The sequence below is a fragment of the Somniosus microcephalus genome, chromosome 1 (genome assembly GCF_052327205.1).
Source record: "Somniosus microcephalus isolate GS21.2 chromosome 1, FLI_Smic_1.0, whole genome shotgun sequence".
Lineage (NCBI taxonomy): Eukaryota > Metazoa > Chordata > Chondrichthyes > Squaliformes > Somniosidae > Somniosus > Somniosus microcephalus.
The window spans coordinates 293,831,936-293,857,567 of record NC_140987.1 but is presented as its reverse complement, the minus strand read 5'-3'; the positions used below and the strand labels follow the sequence as shown (position 1 = coordinate 293,857,567).

Below are 25,632 nucleotides of genomic sequence, written 5' to 3'. Positions count from 1 at the left end.
GCCGAACTAGTGTTTTATGTAGGTTTAGCATAACTTCATGTCTTTTGCACTCCAAGCCTCTATTTATAAAGCCCAGGATCCCATATACAGGTAGACTACCCTTTATCCGGACTTCCGAAAACCGAAACCCTCTAAAAACCGAAGGTTTTTTCGTTCAGCGTAAGTCGTGCATACGACTTATGCTGAACGAAAAAACCTTCGGTTTTTAGAGGGTTCCGGTTGCGGAAGTTCGGATAAAGGGTAAGTCGTGCGCACGACCCCCCGCCAGCCCCGACAACCGCCGACCCCGCCAGCCGCCGACCCCGCCAGCCCCGACAACCGCCGACCCCCCCGCGGACCCCACCGGCCCCGACAACCGCCGACCCCGCCAGCCCCGACAACCGCCGACGCCCCCGCGGACCCCGCCAGCCCCGACAACCGCCGACCCCGCCAGCCCCGACAACCGCCAACCCCGCCAGCCGCCGACCCCCCCCGCTGACCCGACAACCGCCGACCCCCCCGCGGACCCCGCCAGCCCCGACAACCCCGCCAGCCCCGACAACCGCCGACCCCCCCGCGGACCCCGCCAGCCCCGACAACCGCCGACCCCCCCCCCCCGCGTACCCCGCCGGCCCCGACCCCCGCCGACCCCGACTGACTTACGCTGAGCGTCAGCGTAAGTCGTGCGCACGACCCCCCGCCGACCCCCGCCGACCCACCTTCCGAAATCCGAAATTCTCCTTTATCCGAAACTCGGCTGGTCCCGAGGTTTTCGGATAAAGGATAGTCTACCTGTACTTTATTAACTGCTTTGTTAACCTGCTCTGCCACCTTCAAAGATTTGTGCACAATCACCCCCAGGTCTGTCTGTTCTTGCACCCCCTTTAAAATTGTACCATTTAGTGTGTATGGTCTCTCCTCATTCTTCCTACCAAAATGTATCTCCTCACACTTCTCTGCATTGAATTTCAATTACCACGTGTCCGCCCATTCCGCCAGCCTGTCTATGTCCTCTTGAAATCTATCACTATCCTCCTCGCTGTTCACTGTACTTACAAGTTTCATGACATCTGCAGCATGACAGCACATTGCTTATATGGCACAATTTCAGATCCTGCGTGTTTATCCAAATTCTATTGCATTCAAATGTTTTTTTATTATCTTGTCCTCATTAAGAATAAAATGGTCTTCAAATATCTACTGGGCATTTGGCTAGGAGCATTTATCAAGCCTAGTTTATATTACAGAAACAGCTGGAGGTGTTGTCCCACTCCTCTGCAGCATGACAGCACATAGCTTACATTACAATATTGCAGGGAACAGTGCTGTGATGTAAAGGGGGCAATTGGGAGAGGTGAAGCTATCAGCTCTACCCTCCCAATTGTGGGGGGATGGGTATGATATTTCCAGCATCTGGGCATTTAGTCTTATGCTGCTCTAGAAGTCTGTGATCTACAAGCTTCCAATGAATTTGCAGATAAATAGAATCAACAGGGTGCTGTGTCCAGTGTCTAGCCCAATGTCTACTCGACTAATTCAATTTTTTTATTTCCATCTTTTATGGATTAATCCTATGTAGATGTTATTCTCCATGTTTTAAACACAGTCTGGAAAGAGTACTCCTTTCAGTAACACGGAGATTTCCGAGCTCAGGAAGATTATGCACTTAATCCTACCCTTCTAACTCAAATTCCCTGGGGGAATTGACACTCTCTAATTCGGTCTGTTTGGGGATGGGGGAATAAAACTAGGCCCCACCATCTCTACTCTTACAACTAGGGCATGACATGCTGATTACTGGCAACCTACAAGTAAAAAGATAATACTCCAATGGGCACCAGAAATTCAACTTGTCAGACGTGTACAGAACAAAACCTTTAAGAGTCTCTTCAGTTTATAGCTCTTTCTTTCCAACTGCCAAACGTATTCCTAAGGTGCTGATGTGTGTAGTGACAATGTTTTGTCAGTGAAGAATGGAGAAGGACAAACTATGTTTCGTGTAAACACAAAACCACACTGTTCGCTGCCAAGGTCCAATTAAAAATAGCTTCAGCTTCTTTCACTGATAAAGAAAACTAACAAATTCTGGCAGCTCAGACTATGGAACTGTCATCGTTGCCATCACCAGATGGAACCTGGGATTATTATTCAGGACATTAAATTTAATGCATTCTCCAAACTCAATACAAGCATATTTAAGTTCGACAATTGTTTGCCTTTCACACTAAACTCCAAAGAAAATAAACTGTGTATTCCAATTGCACAAGTATTACTCAAATGACCTTCATACAGAAAGCAGCCCACATCTCCAAAATAGTGGCCAGATTTATTCACTATTTCAGACAAGGGAAATGAAAGGGTCATCGTTGAGCCTCCCCAACTGCTTTTTTAAGCTGGTACCGCACCTCTTCTTTGTACAGTTGAAGCAGTTAGTGAGCTCATTTGCATGCAGCTCGTGGACATCCCTGTGGACACACCTTCATAGTGGCAGGTTGTGGAGGAAGGAGAGGATCAGAGGAGGTGTGCCAGACAGGTACGAATGTATCTTAGATGCTCCATTCAAACACGTCCTTTATAGCTTCCAGTCACGTATAGGGCCATGCCCCTGTATCTGGAGCTGCGCAAAGTAATTTGCCAGTGCAGAATTACATTTCTGAAGGAGATCATAACAGAACAATGCAGATTCCTGTGGCTAGACTTGCAGTCCAGGTCCAGCACAGGGATGGCTCCGTCAGGCACTCAAGCATGCAGCACTGTTAAAGCTTTATGCGGCATGGTCCTTCCAGATAAGTATGGGAGATGATGGTCACGTTTCCCAACCTTTAGCACACACTGGAATCAGGCAGGTCACTGACGGATTATTTGGCTTTGTAGGCAGTGTAGATGAATGCATAAAATTACAAAGGGATATCGAAAGATTAAGTGAATGTGCAAAACTGTGGCAAATTGATTTCAATGTAGGCAAATGTGAGGTCATCCACTTTGGACCTAAAACGGATAGAACAGGGTACTTTCTAAATGGTGAAAAGCTAAAAAACAGTGGAGGTCCAAAGTGATGCATTTTGGCAGAAGGAACAGGGAGAGGCAATATACACTTAATAGCAGTCTTAAAGAGTGTGCAGGGACAGAGGGACCTGGCAGTTAATGTGCATAGGTCCCTGAAGGTGGCAGAACATATTGAGAGTGGTTAACAAAGCATATGGGATCTTGGGCTTCATAAATAGAGGTATTGAGTACAGAAGTAGAGAAGTTATGCTGAACCTTTATAAAGCGCTGGTTAGGCCACAACTGGAGTATTGCATCCAGTTCTGGTCACCACACTTTAGGAAGGATGTGAAGGCTCTTGAGAGGGTGCAGAGGAGATTTACCAGAATGGTTCCGGGGATGGGGGATCTTAGCTACAAGGACAGGTTGGAGAAGCTGGATTTGTTTTCATTAGAGCAAAGGAGGTTGAGGGGTGATTTGATAGAGGTGCATAAGATTATGACGGGTTTGGATAGGCTAGATGGGGAAAGGCTGTTCCCACTAGTTGATGGTACAAGGACTAGGGGACACAGATTTACGGTTTTGAGCAAGAGATACAAGGGGGACGTGAGGAAAAACTTTTTTACGCAGTGAGTGGTGATGACCTGGAATTTGCTGCCGACGGAAGTGGTGGAAGCGGAGACACTCAATGTTTTCAAGGCAGACTGGCTAGGGAAATAAACTTGCAGGGCTACGGGGATACAGCGGGGGAATAGGACTGACTGGATTGCTCTACAGAGAGCCGGCATGGACTCGATGGGTCGAATGGCCTCCTTCTGTGCCATTATGACTCTATGACTCGGGGGTCCAGGTACATAGATCATTAAAATGTCATGAACAGGTACAGAAAATAATCAAAAAGGCTAATGGAATGCTGGCCTTTATATCTAGAGGACTAGAGTACAAATCTGGGATTACAGTTATACAAAGCCCTGGTTAGACCACACCTGGAGTACTGTGATCAGTTCTGGGCACCACATCTTAGGAAGGCTATATTGGCCTTGGAGGGAGTGCTACGTAGATTTACCAGAATGATACCCAGACTCCAGGGGTTAAGTTACGAGGAGAGATTACACAATCTAGGGTTATATTCCCTAGAATTTAGACGGTTAAGGGGTGATCTGATCGAAGTTTTCAAGATATTAAGGGGAACCGATAGGGTAGATGGAGAGAAACTATTTCCGCTGGTTGGGGATTCTAGGACTAGGGGGCACAGTCTAACAATTAGAGCCAGGCCTTTCAGGGGTGAAATCAGGAAACACTTTGACACACAAAGGGTGGTAGAAGTTTGGAATTCTCTTCCACAAACGGCAATTGATACTAGATCAATTGTTAATCTTAAATCTGAGATTGATCGATTTTTGTTAACCAAAGGTATTTGGGATGTGGGCCAAAGATAGGTATATGGAGTTACATGACAGAACAGCCACAATCTCATTGAATGGCGGAACGGGCTTGAGGGGCTGAATGACCTATTCCTGTTCCTATGCCACAGCCAGGGATTTCAGCAATTTTCATCTATGACTACCAGCTGAAAGAAAGAGCCCCCATATCTACCACATGGCAGGATTCCCACAAGTGCAAGGCATCATTAACTGCACTCATGTGGCACAGGCCCCTACCCCTAATGCAATCCTATTCCTGACTAGGAAAGACTACCAGTCCATGAATGTGCAGGTGTTTTGCATCCACAGGAACAGATTTATACATGTCAAGGCTGATTCCGTCATCCTGTGGTTGCCCACGCTATTTAAAGGGCCGAGAAGACTTTAGACATGGCTTTTAGGTGTCCAACAATATGCCTGTCATCATGGTTTATGACATCAATGCATCAGCCAAACACAGATACAAGGTGGACTACCTTTCCATAAATATCATAATGGAACACATCTTCAAGCAGCGATTCCAGAGCAAAGGCTGCATGAGGTTAAAGGGATGAGCAGGCTCTGAGAAGAAGGAGTGAAATAATGGGTGCAACACAAGGGAAAAAGCAGGCATCTAACTTTTCTGAGGCTAAGTTGGAAGTGCTGCTGGCCAAAATTTGACTGGGACCTCCATAATCCCAAGGTCCTCCTTGCAGCATTGGAAGAGGTTTGATGATCTCACTAGGTTAGAAAAAGCATGCATGTTTGCAGGTGAATAACAGAACAGATGAACTGAATCACAGAATAGCATGTGTACTCCCACATGTGTACTCCCTGAGCACCAAGTCAAACATTGCCCTTTGAGGTATCACATGGCACCATGTTTCTTGAACCAAAGTCATGGCAGCACTCATGTCAATCACCCTGCATCCTGTAATTCATGCGAGCACACTGAAGTTCTCAGCCTAGGGCCTTGTTCCCTCACACCTAACATGACTACCAGCCATTCCCCAGATCCTGACACTGACTGCAGGATCTGTAGACTGCAGCAGCCAATTAACACAATGCATTCCTCCTGCAGAAGGCAGCACACGATGCCAGGGAATGTGAGGCCACGTGCCAATGTCTAGCATTTAACAGCCCCATGAGGAGGAAGCAATGGCAATAACTGGCTTCAACTCTGGCCTGGCTGTTGGGGGTGAGATGTGGGAGTCTCTGTGTCTTCAGTGGATTTGTACGAATGTATACCTTTTCTTTCTTAATGTTCCTATGTATTCTTCAATCACCTCACCAGCTAACACTTTTCTCTCACAAGATCCACAAAGTAGCTGATTAAGGTAGGATGCTTCTCAAGCAGATCATTAACAGTACTGTTATTTCCTCCAGAGACTGCAAGTGAGGATACAACAGAGAACATTTTTGATGGGTAAAAACCTTTCAGTCCCCTCTACCTCTGGCGACCACTCACCCACCCAATCATTTCCCCTCTCACTTGCACTCAACAGCCCAAAGACACTCATTCGAGGGGTTACAGAGACTAGACGAGGGATTAACAGGTGATCCGATGCAGAGCACCAGGAAGCCAAAAGATGGAGACTGATGTAGTTGAGTGGAGGCACAAGATACGTCAGGCAGCCCCTAGTGACCGATGATCTCAGCAGTCCGGCTATGAAGAGAAGGATGTGAACGGAGCAACAGACACATATGGATGTTTTGCGTGGTCTCTCCCAATATATGATAAATTGACCCTTACTGTTAGGGGGATTAAGTACGTGGGGTTACGGGGATAGGGTGGGATATGTGTTGGTGCAGGCTCGATGGGCCGAAATGGCCTCTATCTGCACTGTGGGGTTTCTGTGATTCTGTGATATGTACGGCAGATGACTGCAATAGCGGTGGAGTCCATTGCTCTGCAGTGTACCAAATTCTAAGAGGGTTTCAACTCATTACAGGGCAGTCTGGAGAAAGTGGCAGCTGCAGGAGTACCTGCACACCTTTCCCTGCTTCATGAGAGATCAAAGCATGTCAGTCAACTGAGTGTGGAGGCATCTAATGACGGGGACCATTTGGACAGGTAAATGTCAACCGGATTGCAAAGTATGCAGGGCTGCATCTCAAAGGGACTAAATGATATTCGGTTGACACTCTCTCAAGGAGTGATTCTGTAAGGTTTGCTCTCCCACTGATCGGTGGTACCCAGAATCCTGTTCCCAGTACCAGTGGAGAAGCTGGGGTCCATGCCTCAGAGGCTGCTTCCCATCATGGCACAGAGGAGCACTCCACGCAGAAGTCTTCACCTTTGCAGAACCAGGCTGTCAAGCAGCCGATAGCAAAGTGTCCTACCTCCATTCTAGGACTTGGGGACCCTGAAAAATGGGACCACCTCCATCCCAAAAGGCTCATAATATTTTGCAGCAATCATCTGTGTGGGAGTATTGCTGAATTGTATACATTGCAAATTGGCTGATATGGCAAAGCTTCCCTGTAGTTCCTAGAACAAACCCGTGGTGTAAAAGTTGAGAGTTGTGGTCATTTTCTCTGTCACAGTCAGATCTGTCCAATGGTTCACTGCAGCAAATATTGAGGATGAAGGCCCGGAGCAGTAAAAATGTATTCTTTATTTATTTTTTAACAACATACGTCTGCAATTGATTGCGATACCACTGATTGCACTAGGTTAGCAGGACCGTTAAATCCTGCTCCACTTAGAATCGCAGAATGGTCACAGCACAGAAGGAGGCCATTTGGTCTGTCGAGCCCGTACTGGCTCTCTGTAGGAGCACTTCAGCTAGTCCCACTCCCCCGCCCTTTCCCCGAAGCCCTGCAAATTTTTTCTTTCAGGTACTTATCCAACTCCCTTTTGAAAGCCATGATTGAGTCTGCCTCCACCACCCTTTCAGGCAATGCATTCCAGATCATAACCACTCACTGCGTAAAAAGGTTTCCCCTCATGTCGCCTTTGGACCTTCTGCCAATCACCTTAAATCTGTGTCCTCTGGATCTCGATCCTTCCACCAATGGGAACAGTTTCTCTCGATCTACTCTGTCCAGACCCCTCATGATTTTGAACAATTCTATCAAATCTCCTCTCAATCATTTCTGCTCTAAGGAGAACAACCCCAGCTTCTCCAGTCTATCCACGTGACTGAAGTCCCTCATCCCTGGAACCATGCTTGTAAATCTTTTCTGCACCCTCTCTATGGCCTTCACATCCTTCCTAAAATGCAGTGCCCAGAATTAGACACAATACTCCAGTGTTTTACAAAGCTTCATCATAACTTCCTTGCTTTTGTATTCTAGGCCTCTATTTATAAAGCCCAGGATAATGTAAGCTTTTTTAACCGCTTTCTCAACCTGTCCTGCCACCTTCAATGATTTGTGCACATATGCCCCCATGTCTCTCTGCTCCTACACCCCCTTTAGAATTCTGCCCTTTAGTTTATATTGCCTCTCTTCATTCTTCCTACCAAAATGCATTTTGCATTTTTCACTTTTCTGCGTTAAACTTCATCTACCACGTGTCCGCCCATTACACCAGCCTGTCTATGTCTTCTTGAAGTCTATCCCTATCCTCCTCACTGTTCACTGTACTTCCAAGTTTTGTGTCATCTGCAAATTTTGAAATAGTGTCATGTTCACCAAATTCCAAGTCATTAATATATATCAAGAAAAGCAGTGGTCCTAGTCCTGACTCCTGGGGAACACCACTGTATACTTTCCTCCAGTCCAAAAAACAATCGTTCACTGCTACTCTGTTTCCTGTCACTTAGCCAATTTCGTATCCATGCTGTCACTGTCTCTTTTATTCCATGGGCTTCAACTTTGCTGGCAAGCCTACTATGTGGCACTTTATCAAATGCCTTTTGGAAGTCCATGTACACCACATCAACCGCATTGCCCACAACAACCCTCTCTGTTACCTCATCAAAAAATTCAATCAAGTTGGTTAAACATGATTTGCCTTTAACAAATCCATGCTGGCTTCCCTTAATTAATCCACACTTGTCCAAGTGACTGTTAATTTTGTCCCGGATTATCGTTTCTAAAAGTTTCCCCACCACCGAGGTTAAGCTGACTGGCCTGCAGTTGCTGGGTTTATCCTTACACCCTTTTTTGAACAAGACTTCCTTAGTAACGCTAAGTAATAGCAGGAATGCAACAATGTTCCTGGCACCCAGCATTGCTAATATGTTGCTGATGAGCAATACAACAGGCAACATACTCGTGCCCGAGTATTAACATTTCACTTTCAGTGGCAAGTCCTAGAAGTGGCAGACGATTTCAGGGAACTGGTGAAATGGCTCCACTTTATTTACCATCCTGATAATGCCCAAAATGAGCAGAGAAATATTGATAAATCTGGGCCATTGCTTTGCATGACAATCCATTGGATAATATTACACTGAAATGCTGCAGTGTCAGTGAGGGAGTGAATTAATGAGTGAATAAAGAGATTAAGAAATAAATAGCAAAAAATGGCGGCAATGTGACTGGAGGAGGCCTCAACTCCGCATTTACCCACTCAGTTTATTGCCTCCACAACCATAATCTCAATAGCCTCCTCCTCATAAGGAGTCAAGGGTTACAGCTTTGGTGAGTCCCAATCCGGACTGCATGGGCTTCCTCCTGTTACATGCAGCCTTTGCCCGCACAGGTACAAAAGAGACACATGTTGAAAAGATTGTGAAAGAATACAGATGTTTGTCACCCAAGTGCCAGGACAGTAGCCACCTTATGTGAGTTAAGGAATCTTGTACTGGCATAGGACTTGGTGCTTGTTTCTAGTTACTTTCTATATTTAATGGGTCATACGGTCAGCACTCTGATCTGGCTATACAGGTATTACAGTGTTGAGAACACGAGCATGCTTGTGTACTTAGCTATGCCCTAAGCTCTGGAATTCCCTCCCTAAACCTCTCTTTCCTCCTTTAAGACGCTCCTTAAAGTCTACTTCTTTGACCAAGCCTTTGGTCATCTGTCCTAATATCTCCTTATATGGTTCGGTGACAAATTTTGTTTGCTAATGCTCCTATGAAGAGCCTTGGTATGTTTTACTACGTTAAAGGCGTTATATAAATACAAGATGTTGTTCTTGTAGAACGATGAACATTTAGCACAGTTCATTACACTCGCCCTCTGTGATCAGTGCCAAGTTTACAGCGAAGACAATAAAGGAGCTTTTCAAGGTAACATTGTAAGATTCTGTCAAGTGTTTGCAAACGTACCTCACCAACTTTATGCAGGACATAACAGGTGAGAAATTCGGCTGCTTTTTGCCTCCAGTTAGTGCCGGGGGGGCGGGTGCGGTAACGGGGCGCTAAGCAGTTAGCGACTGCGCACTGCGAATTCAGCAACGCCTGGGAACTTCCCTGCTGGTAACACTTACCGCCTCGTCCTCTAACGCCTCGCAGATTGTGACGCCATCAAGTGCGCAGCGCCCCGTTACCGCCCCGGATGTGAAATTGCCTCCTGCTCCCTGCTGCTGTATTGCCGGGTGTGAACAACGGCAGGAAGAGGAGGCGTTGTCACCTCGGCTGGCTGCTTGGGGAGCGATAATTAAAGGCAGTGGTTTTCTGTTAGCCAAGCTTTATTCTTTGCACCAGTCTGGTGCCTGCTGAAAGTTTCCGATGCGTTACTGCTGCGAGGTGCCCAAGCCCTCCACTCTCAGAGAGTGTTCGGGGCTGTAATGGCAGTCGCCCAGGTCGCCTGGCAACACAGAACTGAGCAGAAGCATGTTGTGCACTATCATTGGCCCTTCCTTTTAAGCGAGGGAAGCATGCTCCGATGCCGGTATCTTTGCACTCCACATTGTTCAGTGCTCTGCCGCCCCGCTCTCCCACTTTAGCGCCCTAAGAGAAGTGGTTAACGCTTGATTTAGCGCTCCATCTCCCTCTCGGAGCGCTAAAGCTCAATTTCCCGGGACCAGAAAGTGATTATCACCTAGCAATAATTTTCCGAGAATTCAAAAGTTATCGCCCCAAACGGGGAGCTACGGAATTTCTAGTCCTACTGCATTTCTTCCTAACCTGGGCCACAGGTGAACCTGCAGTGATGCCCTTCAGTCCGCAACAATTTTCACTCTAAGCGGAAGCATACTTGCAAGGACAGGTATGAGCCCCTGGAGAACTGCTGGTGCAGAACATCAGTGTGCTCCCAGCGCATCATGAGCCAGGGACGACAACTATTATTAAGTGAGATAACTTTGCATTATGGGGTAAGATAAGCCCCTTGCCCCCAAATTTCCGCAATGTACAATGTGCAGTAGTCCCGGTGGTGCAGCACCAGAACTCCAATATTAGCTACATATTGTACTTATATTTACTGTACTAAATTGTGTGCACAGAAACACCAAGATATGGTACCATGTATGGGTTTGTACCCAGGACACCACCTCCCCGAGATGTTGTGCTTCTACTCTTAGCTGCGTCACTGTAAGGAGGAGCCCAGTGAAGGCCAGACATGGGGGAAGGAATCAATCAGCTCCAGGTCACTCTCTAATGCTTCCTAGCAGTTGCTTCAGAGGGCCTGGAATGAAGGTCACTCACCCAATCTGAGGAAAGTAGGGGAAAAGCTGGGTGAAGAAACACGTGAAAAGGAAAGGTTTTGTATTTTCCCTGAAAATTGTGTGTTTTTTTTTTCAATATTATCCTAGAGCTGCCACGTTGGAAACACTTGTGAGGTTAAAGTGGCCTAATTATTCGCACACTGAAAGATAATGATAAATGCATCTATTTTCTGTCAGTGAGTGACCCTCAAAAGATCACAACTAAAACAGATCGATTTTTTAATTTAACACTCGGACAGTGCTGCAGACAACACTCACCTTGTAACAAGCAGCAAATATTTATCCGAAACATAAAGGCACACTGGACATTCACTACTGTCCTTGAGAGACATAGACATTTTTCAGGTGCATGTTTGGATATCTTGCACTATATTGGGGAGCACAGCTACATTTTAGTGAGGCAGGCCGCATATTACAAGTGACATTAGTAGCAGCCATGGCAAGATGGGAATAAACGTTTTGTTTGTAGATTACTTATTTTATCAAACTATATTGTTTTCATTTTCTGCCTTTCATTGATTGAATCAAAATCACCTCTTGCCAATTGGAATGTAGAACAATCAACACAAGTGAGGAAAATCCAGTTGAGCAGAATATCTACACAACAGAGGACAGAGACAGTTTCATGTTTGGGTTTTCAACCCTCCAGGATTGCCCTGGAGTCTCCAGGAAGGCTGCGGTACAGAGGGATCTGGGGGTCCTCGTACATGAAACACAAAAGGTTAGCATGCAGGTACAGCAAGTAATCTGGAAGGCAAATGGGATGTTGGCCTTTACTGCAAGGAGGATGGAGTATAAAAGTAGGGAAGTCTTGCTACAACTGTACAGGGCGTTGGTGAGACCACACCTGGAGTACTGCGTGCAGTTTTGGTCTCCTTATTTAAGGAGGGATATAATTGCATTGGAGGCAGTTCAGAGAAGGTTCACGAGGTTAATTCCTGAGTTGAAGGGGTTGTCTTATGAGGAAAGGTTGAGCAGGTCGGGCCTAAACTCATTGGAGTTTAGAAGAATGAGAGGTGATCTTATTGAAACGTATAAGATTCTGAGGGGGCTCAACAGGGCAGATGCAGGGAGGATGTTTCCCCTCGTGGGGGAATCTAGAACTAGGGGGCTTAGTGTCAGAATAAGGGGTCGCCCATTTAAAACAGAGATGAAGAGGAATTTCTTCTCCCAGGGTCATGAGTCTTTGGAATTCTCTACCCCAGAGCTGTGGAGGCTGGGTCATTGAATATATTCACGGTGGAGATGGACATATACTTGAGCTACGGGGAGTCAAGGGTTATGGGGAGCGGGTGGGAAAGTGGCATTGAGGCCAAGATCAGATCAGCCATGATCTGATTTAATGGTGGAGCCGGCTCGAGGGGCCGAATGGCCTACTCCTGCTCCTAGTTCTTATGATTTGCATTTCTGTAGCGCCTTTCATGATCTCAGGACATCCCAAAGCGTTTTACAGCCAATGAAGTACTTTTGAAGTCTAGTCACTGTTGTAATGTGGGAAATGCAGCAGCCAATTTGCGCACAGCAAGCTCCTACAAACAGCAATGTGATAATGGCCAGATAATGTGATTTTAGTGATGTTGATTGAGGGATAAATGTTGGTATGAAGGATTAATCTCCAGGACACTGTTGCAAGCAACGCTGCCTCTAATTCTCTTTTTCCTGCGTGGACCCTTTAAATTTACCGCGCGGTATCTCTTCCAGCGGCAGCAGCAGGAGAGCGACCTACGCAGAACCTCCCGATTGGTGCATGGCCCGCACCTTCGGGGGAACATTGGTTGCAAGCATCCTGGGAGTAACAGCACAGGACCGTTAAAAAAACTATGTTCTTTTCAATTTCTTTGAAAACTTTCATGTATTAGTTCTAAAAATATTGGAACAAAGGCTATTTGACAAGCTGTCAAGAATCACCCAATCGGGTAACAAATATTAACCCCACCCGAGAGGGTCGGGGGGGTGGGGGGGGAGGGTTATAATGAAAAAAAAACAAAGAACACGTCCCCAATTCACCACGTATGCGCCCGGTGCCGTGTTTACAGCAGCGCGTTTCGTGTTAGTCGAATGTCCCGCCATGGAGAGGCGGAACACTTCATTAACATATCTAAATCGGGCTCCCACAGTGCAATTGGGAGCCTGGTTTAAGATTCACTGCTGCTGCGTGTGTTTCCCAGGGGTCGGGGAAACCCAGAAGTAAAAGGGAGGCAGGAGCTGCTGGCTCTACAAAGCAAGCGCTTTTCCAGCACTCCTTGAGGGCCAGGAGGAGCAGGAGTGATCCCCCCAGCCCCTCAAGGAAGCCTTCAGACTCTGCTGACCACGGCCCCTCTCTCCCCCCACCCCCTCCCACTCCAAGCCCTGATGGCCTCTCTCCGAAGCCCCAATCACGGCCAACCAACCCCTCCCCCCCACAAGCCTTGCTGGCTGTCCCTCCAAGCCCTGATCGTCGTCTACCTCCTCCCCACCCCTCCCATCAAACCCCAAACTTCTCTCTCAATTGCCAGGGACTGTCCCCAAGGGTCCTCAACTGTGGCCTCCTGTCGCTGATTTTCCCACCGGCAGCCGGGCAGGCTGTCAAGTTGGCTGGCTGCTGTGTGGGAAATGGTAGGAAAAAAATGATAATGAAGTCCTGCCATTAAATTTGGTCGGACTTCCTTCTCCTCGACCTTCGGCCGTTTACGGCCTTCCTGCTCCCTCCCCGCAAATATCGGGACCAAAGAATCTGTTCTCTTTTCAATTGCCGTGCGGAAGGGGGTGTGCCCCAAGGATGGACGTGTTTGGCGGTCAACGGTAGGAGTGTGGGGGCAGGGTGGTCGAAGGTCATGTGGTAAAACGCCCGGGAATTCTTCCAAGCAGAGTCGGCAACCCTATTCCATATAGTTTGTTCATAAGTTAATGATCTATAACTGATGTGTAGTTTGAGTATTTGCAATGTCACCTTGCCACGAGACTACCGGAGACACCACCATGTAACACCATGAGCAAAAATCAAAAGCACACTCCCCACACGATCACCAGGGGATTCAGACACATTTCCCCCAGCTCCACACCAACGAAGATTAGACAAATGCTCTGCAGCAGACAGTCATAAATTAAGAAACCCACTCCCAGTAAGAAATTATTCTGTTTTTCTAAATCACAACACTGAAGCTCCGCTCCCACCCCAACTCCAGAAAATACCTAAACGTGGCTCTGTGGCTTCAGCCAGAGATGTGTGCCACTTGACAGCAGCCACCATGACAATGGAAACAAGTGGTAGGTGATGAAAACAGTCATGGGCCTTTTCACCGTCACTCTGAGTATTTGGCTAATGGTGCTGAGAAATGGAATCTACTCCTCTTAATTATTAAAAGCAGTAGTGTCGCTAACCTGGGAGTGGTCCTGATTTAGTTATGCTGGAGAATTTGCGAACAAATTCAAAGCAGAATAACTTGGGCCACCTCAGGTTTTCGATTCCATTCAGCATTCAACCGCAGCGATGGGGCCGTGCAATTGGTCCTGCACACTTCAGTTTTATTTGGTCCTTATCCTACTTCACATTATTTACTCTGATTTCTGCTCACAAATCTTTTTTGTTTTACTGCCTCTGACTAGTTACACTATTACACAAACCATTCCCCAGCTGGGCAGATGGGAGCCCCTTTTCCTGTAACTCCGCCAATGCCGCTGTTGCGATGGTCACTAGGCAGTGCATGGAAGGGGCGTAGCAGCAATCATCTGATATTCAAATCGGCTGGCAGCACCTGCAGACTCATTACGACAATACAAAAAATTGCAAACCAGCATCCTTCCATTCCGTGACAGTACAGCTACATCAATGTTGTGCGAGACCTACGGAAATGTCGCTGGCTTCCAACACCTCAGGACGTGCGAAGCCTTCTGGAATGCTTAAGTGCAATAGCCAGAATTTACTAAAGCTGATGGCTAGAAAGAGCCACTTTCGCAAGGTTAATTGGCCACTTGCCTTATCAAATGCTGGCAATTATTGTACGGATTGCAGCTGGCTGTACAAGACCTGTGCGTCGGAAGCCAGCACTACCAGCACGCATCCCACACAATACAACAGGAGCTTTCTCAACCTCTTTCACATCTCATTTATAAATTACTGTCTATTTGCCTCAAGTTTTTCTTTTAAATGATCCATTGTCAAGGACTGTGATCAGCCAAGTTATAGCTGTTATCTTAGAACGGTAGCTGTTTAAATGGAGAACCAATTTGCTTGCAGGAAATTAGAATACAGTAGCATTTAATTTTTAAAAAACTATTTCCTTACCTCTGTCTGCACCATAGCTGGCCGTTGTGTTCTTAGCATTTTGACAGTCTGAAAGATATCCACAACACCCTCGTACCTCATTCTTTCCAAGACAATACTTAGTGTTATGAAAACACCAGTCCTCCCAACACCAGCACTATGGGGAGACAAAGGAACATTAATTAAATGACAATCAAGTGTCTGAGAGACTGCGTTGGTGATGGCTTCCCACACACTAAGCAATTATTAAATATACTAGAGCCACTATTTCTGAATGTGCTACTGTAAACCCTATTAACACAACAGACAGTGAGGGTTTTGTAAACACTAGAGCGCATAAAGGGCCAGTGAAGTATGTTGGGTATTTAGCTAGTAAAAACATGACAAACTTATTTGGCAGTGTTCACTTTTAATTGCTATAATCTGAATGGTTCTATTCAATGTACTTCAACAGTAATGGGAGCCTTTTCACATACAGCCACTGAAAGCTTCAATATTGCTGGGGGGCTGTAGAATGAAACCATGTTGTACGCATATCTGTGTGGTCTTTGTTGGCTACATTTTGCTTTGAGCTCTACAATACTAAACACTATACGGGTTCCTATTCTTTGTCTTCCTCTTGATCTAAAGAACCCAAACTTGGCATCATCTAACCATTACTTCTTGACTTATCCATTCTTGTTTGCTCTTTTCAATTGATGGTTAAAGCCTGCTTTATCCTTTCATCCCTCACCTAAGTTGCTCAATAATGAAAGAATGTTACGTTTGAAAATAATATATGATGAAAAACAGGTCTTAAGCTCTTAATATGTAAAACCTGTCAGTTTTTTTAAAATTGAGATGAAGATGAACAGCCAAGGCCCATAGTGCAGGACATCTTCACGGTGGAGAAGAGTAAAAATGACAAGGCCAATGAAGAAATAGTGGTTAGGTGACAGTCTTTCCTTCTTAATAACCCAAACTTACGAAGGGAGACATGCGTTCCACAGTTTTGAGGTCCTGGGAAGAAATGAGTTAAAAGTAGGAGAGTATGTTAAGTCTTGATCTTAACATAATGGGGGTCTAGAGAGGAAGACAGCATGTTTGGAGCGAGGGAAGAACGAGAAGGGAAAGTTCAATGGAGCACCAACTGTGACAGTATTGATCAAAAAAGACAAGGTTGTGGAGGTTGTGGGGGGGGGGGGGGGGGAGATGGAGAGAGATTGGCAGCTAAACGTGAAAGAGAGAACATCTATCAGATGACAAGCATTTACAAGTGGGACAGAGGTGCTGGGGAGTATTGAAGCCTTGGACGGTCTTGGACTTTATAAAGTGCTGTTGAGGGGAAATGAACTACATGGCACCACTGGGGCCTCTGTACAGGTGGCCCAGCTGCCCGTCTGTTTCAGGCAACATCCTAATTTTAATAATGCTAATAGGTGTCCTATGATGTACATAGGACCCCGACGCAATTTTAAGGTGCTGACAGGCTGAGTGTGTATTGAGATGACTAACCAGTGGTCCTTCAAGTGCCCAATGCAGGACGCTCCAAAACCAGGTACATTTCTGGTTTTGTAAAGATTTTGCGGGTGTCTACTGGCCCCCCTCCCTCTCCCCGTAACCCCTCAGATAAAACCTGCAGCTCAGTTCCATGGAGGAGCCTCCCACTCAAGTCCACCCAGGGTTAAAATCCACTCCTGTTTCTTTTAAAAATTGAAACAAGATTTTCATTGCTCTAATGAAGTGTAATTCAACTAAATAATCCACAATTACAAAAAATAAATTTATAACGTTTCAATGTGAGCTTTAAAAATTCCAATAGGATAAAAAGTACTGTTGACAATGTGACGATTTATACATTCTGTATCAAATTCCTCTCCATTAGTTGGGTTCTGACTTCTTTATTCCTAGTTGATTGAATGCACATTTCTTCCAGAATGGCATAATAAATAGCAGCAGCCGGACATTTCAAAGCATCTATTGTGGTTTCCCCAAAGTGTATCAAAAGCCTCAGATGTGATGGAAAGGCTCCACTGGTGTGGACAGCATTTTCCATTTCACACAGCCCATGTGATCCTGCTTTACAGCCTGATGGTGAATTTTTGAGCCTGTGCCACCTCATGGTTATTAGGGATCACTTTATGCTTTTATTCAAACGCCACGGGTGCAGCAGCTTGCCTGCTCCATTATATCTTCTGTGTTGTATCACCCCAAGCTGACTTTACACAGCATGGTCACATTGTGTATGATGGGTGGAAATTGTGGTCAACTTCTGCTTTAACTTCTGGACTCAACATCGAGTTCAACAATTTCAGATCATAACCTCTGCCCCTACCATTTTTTGTCTTCTCTCTCTCACATGGCAGCTGTCTTTCATTCTGCCAGTGCCATTTACACTTCATCGAGTCATCTTTTGTTTCTTAACTTGTCCCATTACTGTCTCCTTTTGCCTTGCACCATCATCCCCTTTGTCTCTTAATCTCTCCTTGCCTTCCATCCTATCACAGACCCTCCCTTTTGTTCTTTCCTCCCCTCCCCCCTCTTCCTGCCCCTGCACTTGCTTAAAAACCAGTTTTTTCCAGTTCTGATGAAGGGTCATCGACCTGAAACGTTAACTCTGTTTCTCTCTCCACAGATGCTGCCTGATCTGCTGAGTATTTCCAGCATTTTCTGTTTTTATTTCTGCTTTAACTGCCTCCCCTACTCTCATTGATCAAGGGACGGTACATTGAAGAGATTACTCACCTACAGTGAACACTGATGGGTCCATCCTGACCAAATTGCTCTTTTGTCTTGTGTACTTGGCCTATGAAATCGATAAAGCCTTCTCCAGACTTTGGCACTCCTTGCTCTGGCCAGTCGGTAAATTGGAACTGCCTCACTGTGCGTGACTGTCCGTCCTGTTTCACCCCCATTGGAAAAGAAAATACAATAAGGTCCAGATCAATGAACCACACCTCATTAAATTCTCTAAGGTATCAAAATAGACACAAAAAAAATGCTGCCCAGATAATATAACAGTCAGAGCAGCTCGCGTGGCTCATTTATTTTATGTTTTTCAATACCAATTAACAGGAAAACCGGTCTTGAAGATGGAGCTGCTGACTTGACAATTTGAAATAATGCACTAATGTCAATGAACCTAAGAGTGCTTCTAAATGCATGTCATAATTCACTCAAATCATACGCAGTGCAGTTGCTATTTCTCTTTTCTTCACTTGCCAATTTTCTTTCTGTTCTGTATCGTGATTTTTTTTTTATAAACGGTGTCATTTAATAACCAACGTGCTCCGTTGGCAACTGAAAGTCTGATAAAGTTGCTATCTTGATAATGAGCAACCGCAGCAGACCCAATGCTTGATAAAAGTGCTGTTGTCATGAATATTAAGAGCAGTGGTATTTTTGAGACAATGGGCAGGTATTTCATTCAGGAGTCAGGACTACAACTTTCGGGGTTGCAGTCCCGCCTCCATCGAGATGTGGCCAATCCGCGCGATTTTCACTTGATTGACCTTGTTGAGCCAATTAAGGGCCACCCGGCAACAGGTGACGTCACAGACTGAAATTTCATCTGTCAGTCTTACTTGTCCCTTGTCTATAATCTCTAAGCAATAAAGTCAAGTTTACCCAGTCTCTCATTACAGCTCAGTCCCTTCATCCCAGGTAGCATCCTGCTAAATCATCACTAGACTTTGGAACATCCCCCAAAACTGAACACAATACTCCAGATGGCATCGGACCTGTACTTGTACAACTGCAGTAGTACCTCCTTGCTTTTATATTCTAAATCACTTATGATGAGGTCCAGCTTCTCACTTGGACTGCAGTAGTTCAAGAAGAAGGGCAACTACCACCTTCTCAGGGCAACTAGGGATGGGCAATACATGCCAGCCTTACTAGCGATGCCCACATGCCAAGAAGGAATTTTTAAAAAGGTCTATTCGACCATTCTACAACATGGTGCCTCAATGGGCCAATAATGCTCCTCGAGAGCTAGTAACATTATCTTTTTATAACATAAGCTCTGCTTCGATTTCAAGCTCTGCGCAACGTAATGGCACTGAACTAAAAATCTGTAAGTGCATTTACAAAGTCTGATCTTCACGTATATTGGAGAACCACATCACCATGTACCAAATTCAACCCATTTATATTGTGAGTTGGACTGGTAGGCAGGCAACAATACTGGGATGACTGCACTGCCCATTTGCAACTTTAGCATTCAGCCTGTGGTCTTTTCCAGATGTTGAGAACAGGTACTAAAAGCCAGCACTGTGACAAACTGAAGGCTGAATTGTAATGAAATTAGGCATTTAGTCAGCTCCCAGTGATTGTGGCTTGTCTGTAGATCCTATATGTCAGATTCTCATGTCAGTAGGGCTGATTTTTGCTTCACTCAAAGGAGAAAAGAAAAGAAAAAAAACAGACGACTTACTCTAGCATCTGTGACCTTGAACTCTCTGAGAATGTACTGAGGCATGTTGTACTCTGCCATGGGGTCTACTACAAAATACTGATACCTGGCCGATCGCTCCGCAGGCCAGTACTGGTGACACTTTTCCTGTAAAACACAAAAACAACTGTAAATTGTGAGGCATCACTTTATCTGGTCTATTAAGCATTTTGGGAATTCCCTGGTGTTCTAACATCAGCGTGATAATCCCTGCAAAGCAATTCTGGTGGCAATCTCAACTGTTACAGTCCTTTGAGAGGTCTTATACCAATCACAGGTATATGGTTGACTAGAAGCTACATAGGGTGAAATCAGTCAATTAGCCACTTATGGCCCTTCCATTTAAGTTTTGCTGTGACTGGAGAGAACCTGAATCATTCGAGTTTCTGCAGTCTGTAGTTATGGGGACAGGGAATAGTTGAAGCTGGAAAACGCTGAAAATGCACAGTAGATAGTCCAGAACTTTAAAAGGGAAAGACAGGTAACATTTCGGAAGCATTTTTTGATCAGAACCGATGTAGGATCCTGCCCAAAACATTCGCCTAACTTCCTCTTTCACATTAGCAAAATACTACGGATGCTGGAAATCCAAAATGACAACAGAAAACGCTGGAAAAACTCAGCAGGCCAGGAAGCATCCGTGGAGCGAGAAACAGAGTTAACGTTTCAGGTCGAAGACCCTCGTCAGAACTGGAAAAAAGCAGGAAATGGAATAAGCTATTTCCTGCTTGTTTCCAGTTCTGACGAAGGGTCTTCGACCTGAAACGTTAACTCTGTTTCTCTCTCCACGGATGCTGCCTGGCCTGCTGAGTTTTTCCAGCATTTTCTGTGTTATTTCCTCTTTCACATGCTGCGTATTGACAGAATATTCTATTTTTTGTTTTCGACTTCCCGCATTTGGGGTTTTTTCTCTTTATTATTGAACAAGTTAAGGCCATCTCCTTTGTTACAAATGTATCAGAATGTAAAGGTGATACAGGTAGACTACCCCTTATCCGGACTTCCGAAAACCGAAACCCTCTAAAAACCGAAGGTTTTTTCGTTCAGCGTAAGTCGTGCGTACGAACGAAAAAACCTTCGGTTTTTAGAGGGTTCCAGTTTCGGAAGTTCGGATAAAGGGTAAGTCGTGCGCACGACCCCCCGCCGCGGACCCCGCCGGCCCCGACAACCGCCGACCCCGCCAGCCCCGACAACCGCTGACCCCCCCGCGGACCCCGCCGGCCCCGACAACCGCCAGCCCCGACAACCGCCGACCCCCCCGGCCCCGACAACCGCCGACCCCCCCCGCGGACCCCGCCGGCCCCGACAACCGCCGATCCCCCCCGCCGACCCCCCCGCAGACCCCGCCGGCCCCGACAACCGCCGACCCCGCCAGCCCCGACAACCGCCGACCCCCCCGCGGACCCCGCCGGCCCCGACCCCCGCCAACCCCGACTGACTTACGCTGAGCGTCAGCGTAAGTCGTGCGCACGACCCCCCGCCGACCCCACCCCCGCGGACCCCTGCCGACCCACCTTCCGAAATCCGAAATTCTCCTTTATCCGAAACTCGGCTGGTCCCGAGGTTTTCGGATAAAGGATAGTCTACCTGTACAATATTATTTGGTAGGTATTGGCACAAGGCATGCCCCAAGCGTGAATTTTTGTGATGCACGGGGCACTTACTCTGCCCATTTCTCGGAGTTTGGTGAGCATAACCACGATTGTAGAGTTGTGCTCCCAAAGCATTCTCCAGAAATCTTCGGTTGTCTCTGCTAAGGGTCCCTGTGTGGCTATATAGGCTTTCTGCTGCCTGTAAATTAAAAACAGAAACAAAATTAGCACATAGTCATGTCGCTCCTTCTCTTTAAACTACATTTGTGACTAACTAGTCAACTGCCAGCATCCTTTAGATAGCTGAGATCTGCTGTTCACTTAATTAGAAATAAAATAATTATAATAATACCGCTTTCTGTTTATACTTTAGAGCATTCACTGGGGCAGAGAGTCGTTTTGTGTAGTGTAGTGTAAAATGTTTGGAAGAAACAGCCTTGTTTTTGCAGTCATTAATATTCAATTAGGGACGGTAATTATATCTCATTGAATCTCTGTTAGTTCACAAACCTATCTTTATTCTGCACAATATGCTTGCAGCCAAATTAATGAAGTACTATTTTATTACGTTTGTTGACAGGGAAGGTGGCAGAACCTTGCAAACAGACTGCAAACAGCGATAAGATGAAATGTTGGTCTTTACTGGAGTGAGGAGATTAACTCTGTGTTAATGTTGCAATGATTATTTCACAGTTCTAAAACATGGAAATAAAGCTTTGCTTTCAGTGGCTGAAAAAATGCGGCATGTGATTCATATAAAGGAGGTTGCACTGAAGGTCAGTGGCACCCAGCTGCTACCGCACTCCTGGTCGACTTGTAGCTCATGAGTTGGCTGTGAAATACCGACTGATTATCGCACTGCTATCTGCACGCGATACATAGGCTCTGAATTTGCGGTCAGAGGCTTCTGACGGATGCCTCCGACCAGTAAAAAATTCTACGAACTTACCCGATGGTCCCAGCGGTTCGGACACTGGCGCTCCTGTGCCTCTCTGCGGGTAGAGGCTCACGTATCCCAGGGACGCAGGCAGTTCGCAAGCGCCCCTGGGGTCACGTGGGCCGGCCCAACCAATGAAAGAAGTGGAATCCCCATTCATACTTATGGGGATTCCGTACGTACGGTGCTGTCATAAGTATGAATGGGAATACCCAAAAAAATACACGTACACTTCAAATAAATTTTAAAAAATCACATTTAAAATTAATCAAAATGGCATTTAATTAAGTATTTAAAACAAAAATTACATTTTTTGAAAAATAAATGTACATGTTTTAAAGGGGCTAGAAATAAACTTACCTTATTTCACAGGTTTTTAAATGTATAAATTATGGAAAAAAAAATATTTTTCTGTTCTTTAAAAGTCTTACGCTGGTAAAAGCAGGCCTTACGTCTGCTTTTACCAGTTTCACAGGCATTCGCCGGGCAGAAGTCCACCCGCAGAGGCCCTTTTCCTGGGGATGCGTTGGATCTGTCAAGAAAATTCTATTCTTCACAGATCGCAAGTTCCGGGTTTTAGCGCACGCGCTTCTCACATGGCTAAACCCGGAACTTGCGCGGCACCTATGGGCACGTGCGCACCTCATACGCATCTGTAGGGGCCCATTGAGAATGTTAAGATATCTGGGAGTGCTTACAAGGCAGCAAGCTGGGAGAGACTCAGATATATATATACAGGTAGACTATCCTTCATCTGAACTTCCGAAAACCTCTAAAAACCGAAAGTTTTTTCATTCAGCGTAAGTCGTGCGCACGACATGACCAGAGTGGCGCACGACTTACGCTGAGCGGGGCAGAGAGTCACAGAGTTCCCTCCTGGGTAGGAGATTGCAGGCCGAGCCGGGCAGTGTGAAGGAGGTACCGGGAGAGTGAACCCAACAATACAGCGGCCCGTCCGATATTCTTTTCTCCCCCCCCACCCCCACCCGACCCGAACCGAACCGAACCGCGGCCCGTCCGATATTCTTTTCTCCCCCCTGACGACCGACCCCCCGACGACGCCCCCCCCGACCTGAACCGCGGCCCGTCCAATATTCTTTTCTCCACCCCCCCACCCGCCCCCCGACCTGATTTGCGGGCCAGCTTAGTAGGAGTCAGCTGATATCCGGCTTTCCAGAGAAGCAGGAAGGGGAATGAGACACGGAACAGTCGCAAGAGGTAGCCTGAACTTTTAAAATTCATATTAAATACAAATTTCCCAGTCTTATAATAATACCTTCTGAAATCCGAAACTCAGCTGGTCCCAAGGCTTTCGGATAAGGGATAGTGTACCTGTATATAGAATATTGTCTACCTGAATGCGATTTTTACAAACAAATTATTTACTGAGTGCCTTATCATGTAGTTGAAACATTTCAAAGTGCGTCACACAGTGAATTAATTTTTGGAGTGGAGTGTTGTTATATAAGAAAGCAGTCATCTTACTGAGGGATTCAAGGCAATAATCTTATCAAAAGAATAAGATTTAATAAAACATGCGAGCAAAGGACAAATTGTCACTTTACACTCTAGAGATGACAGCACCTTTTTAAAATATTTTCTATTAATTTAAATTTGGTCCAACTGCCACTATCAATGTGGACACCAAGTACTTCAAATCACTGATGTGTGAAAATAATTAATGTAATATCATTACTGCATTTGAGAAATCATTTGCAGTTTATTGTTGGTGAATTCTATGGCTGGTTTATATTATGTAGAGAATAATGTTGATGTATGATAAGGCATACTCTCATCTTGGGCTTCATAGACTATGAGGGGCTTGATAGCCAACATTTGAATCTTAAAATGTGATTACAGCCTTGAAATTTTTATTTTATTTTCCAATATAGATTGTGGAATCCAGTATTTTACAACAGGCCTGTTCTTGATCTTGCAGCCTGTGCCATAATAGTTTATTGCTGATAAGTGAACACTATACGCTTGATGTGTGATTACATCCATGCTAAAAAGATGAACAAAGGTGACTTTATTAATACAAGTCTACTGATTAATAATCACCAGTTGATTGCGAAGAACCAATAGTGGCTATATTGATTTCGCTTCACTTTCATTCTTTGTTGGACCTATACACAGGGCCCCAGTATGGCTGAGGACTAATAGTTACAGTCTGTCACCTACAGCAATTTACATTTTAAAACCATTGTTACTCCCACTTACCTATAACCATCAATAAAACTGGCATTAATATAGTCTGAGCCCTCAACTCCTCTGATTGGCTGTAGACATACTCTTGTGGATTCATATGGCATAATATTAACAAGGCGATTCTTGAATTTATTACATGGGAGATTGGCACTAATGAATCTTGATGTGTGGGCTTTCGTGTTGGCTAGACGCTGTGGAGAAAAGATAAAGAGTTTTAGAGTTCCCCAAGACAAAGAAAGCAGTGCTTTATGGAAGCCAATTACACTGCATAGTAACATTCAGTCTCAGACTGCTGCAATTAGCATCAGTAATGGACAAATTCCAGAGGAGGAATTACCGGGAGAGAGGGTGGGTTAGAACACCTTTGAAATTTGGGGCTAAAACCAGGCCAGATAGGGCAAAAGCTTCCTCTGCCACTGAACCAAAGTGTGGGAAGTCTCAACCCAGTTCTAAGTGAGCACAGGCCCACAGCCCATAACTGGGACGAAGCTGACAGTCTCACTCAGTGAAGCTACAGGACGGCTGGTGTGTGAAGTGGAAAATGACACACTGGTGTAGTTGGGCTGCCCTTCAGAGGCTGAGGTTGAGGTACATTGTTGGAGCAGAATAGAGGGAGCTTTACTTTGCATCTAACCTCGCTTGATGCCGACACTGTGTGCTTGAAATAGAATATGTTCCATTTCCCAGCTCTATCATCCCTCACCTTAATGAGCAAAACATTCACAAGCCTCTGGAAATTGCACTTATAATTTCTCTATATATTTGTTGAGATGGCTGTCCTTAATTGCAGTGCTGTAATAGTAACTTTCCTTTTCTGAGTGTATTAATATAGACCTTCTTTCGATCTCTGAAGATGTGAAAAATATGATGTTCCCGGAGAATAAACACCACCACGAGCTATATAGTAAGTTAACTGATTAGCTGTTTGAACTTTGAATCTGCAGCTGAAAGCAAGTTGGAATTTCCTTCAAGAGTAGCTGCCTGATTACCTTGAATTCCAGTTCCATTCCTGTGACGTTTTCTCCTGGTTCCACTTGTGTCAGCTTTTGGATATATGCGTACAGGTTTCTGGCTGGCACTTCGGTATTTCCACAAGTCACTGCCTCAAGCAGCGCATCATGAATAAAGATATATTGGTCCTCAGTCTGAACCATGTAATTCCTCTGTGATCTCATTAGAGTTACATGACCATAAATATCTACAGTTTTCTCATGCTTTATTCTCTCCAACATGGCGTCTATTACAATGAAACACCCAGTCCTTCCAACTCCAGCACTGTAAAAACAAA

At 45.5% G+C, this 25,632-nt stretch overlaps 1 protein-coding gene across 4 annotated transcripts in view; it reads right to left on the bottom strand.

Moving 5' to 3' along the window:
• The window catches only part of LOC147124841 (receptor-type tyrosine-protein phosphatase delta), a 148,983-nt gene that overhangs the window by 5,309 nt on the left and 118,042 nt on the right, over positions 1-25,632 (bottom strand). For all 4 annotated transcript variants that reach the window (XM_085993914.1, XM_085993920.1, XM_085993928.1 and 1 more), the window contains 6 exons: positions 25,334-25,619; positions 24,357-24,535; positions 21,272-21,398; positions 19,590-19,715; positions 17,900-18,054; positions 15,197-15,332 (listed from right to left, as the gene is read on the bottom strand). In XM_085993914.1, coding sequence (XP_085850040.1) covers positions 15,197-15,332; positions 17,900-18,054; positions 19,590-19,715; positions 21,272-21,398; positions 24,357-24,535; positions 25,334-25,619 — 1,009 coding nt within the window. The remainder of the gene's footprint in view (positions 1-15,196; positions 15,333-17,899; positions 18,055-19,589; positions 19,716-21,271; positions 21,399-24,356; positions 24,536-25,333; positions 25,620-25,632) is intronic.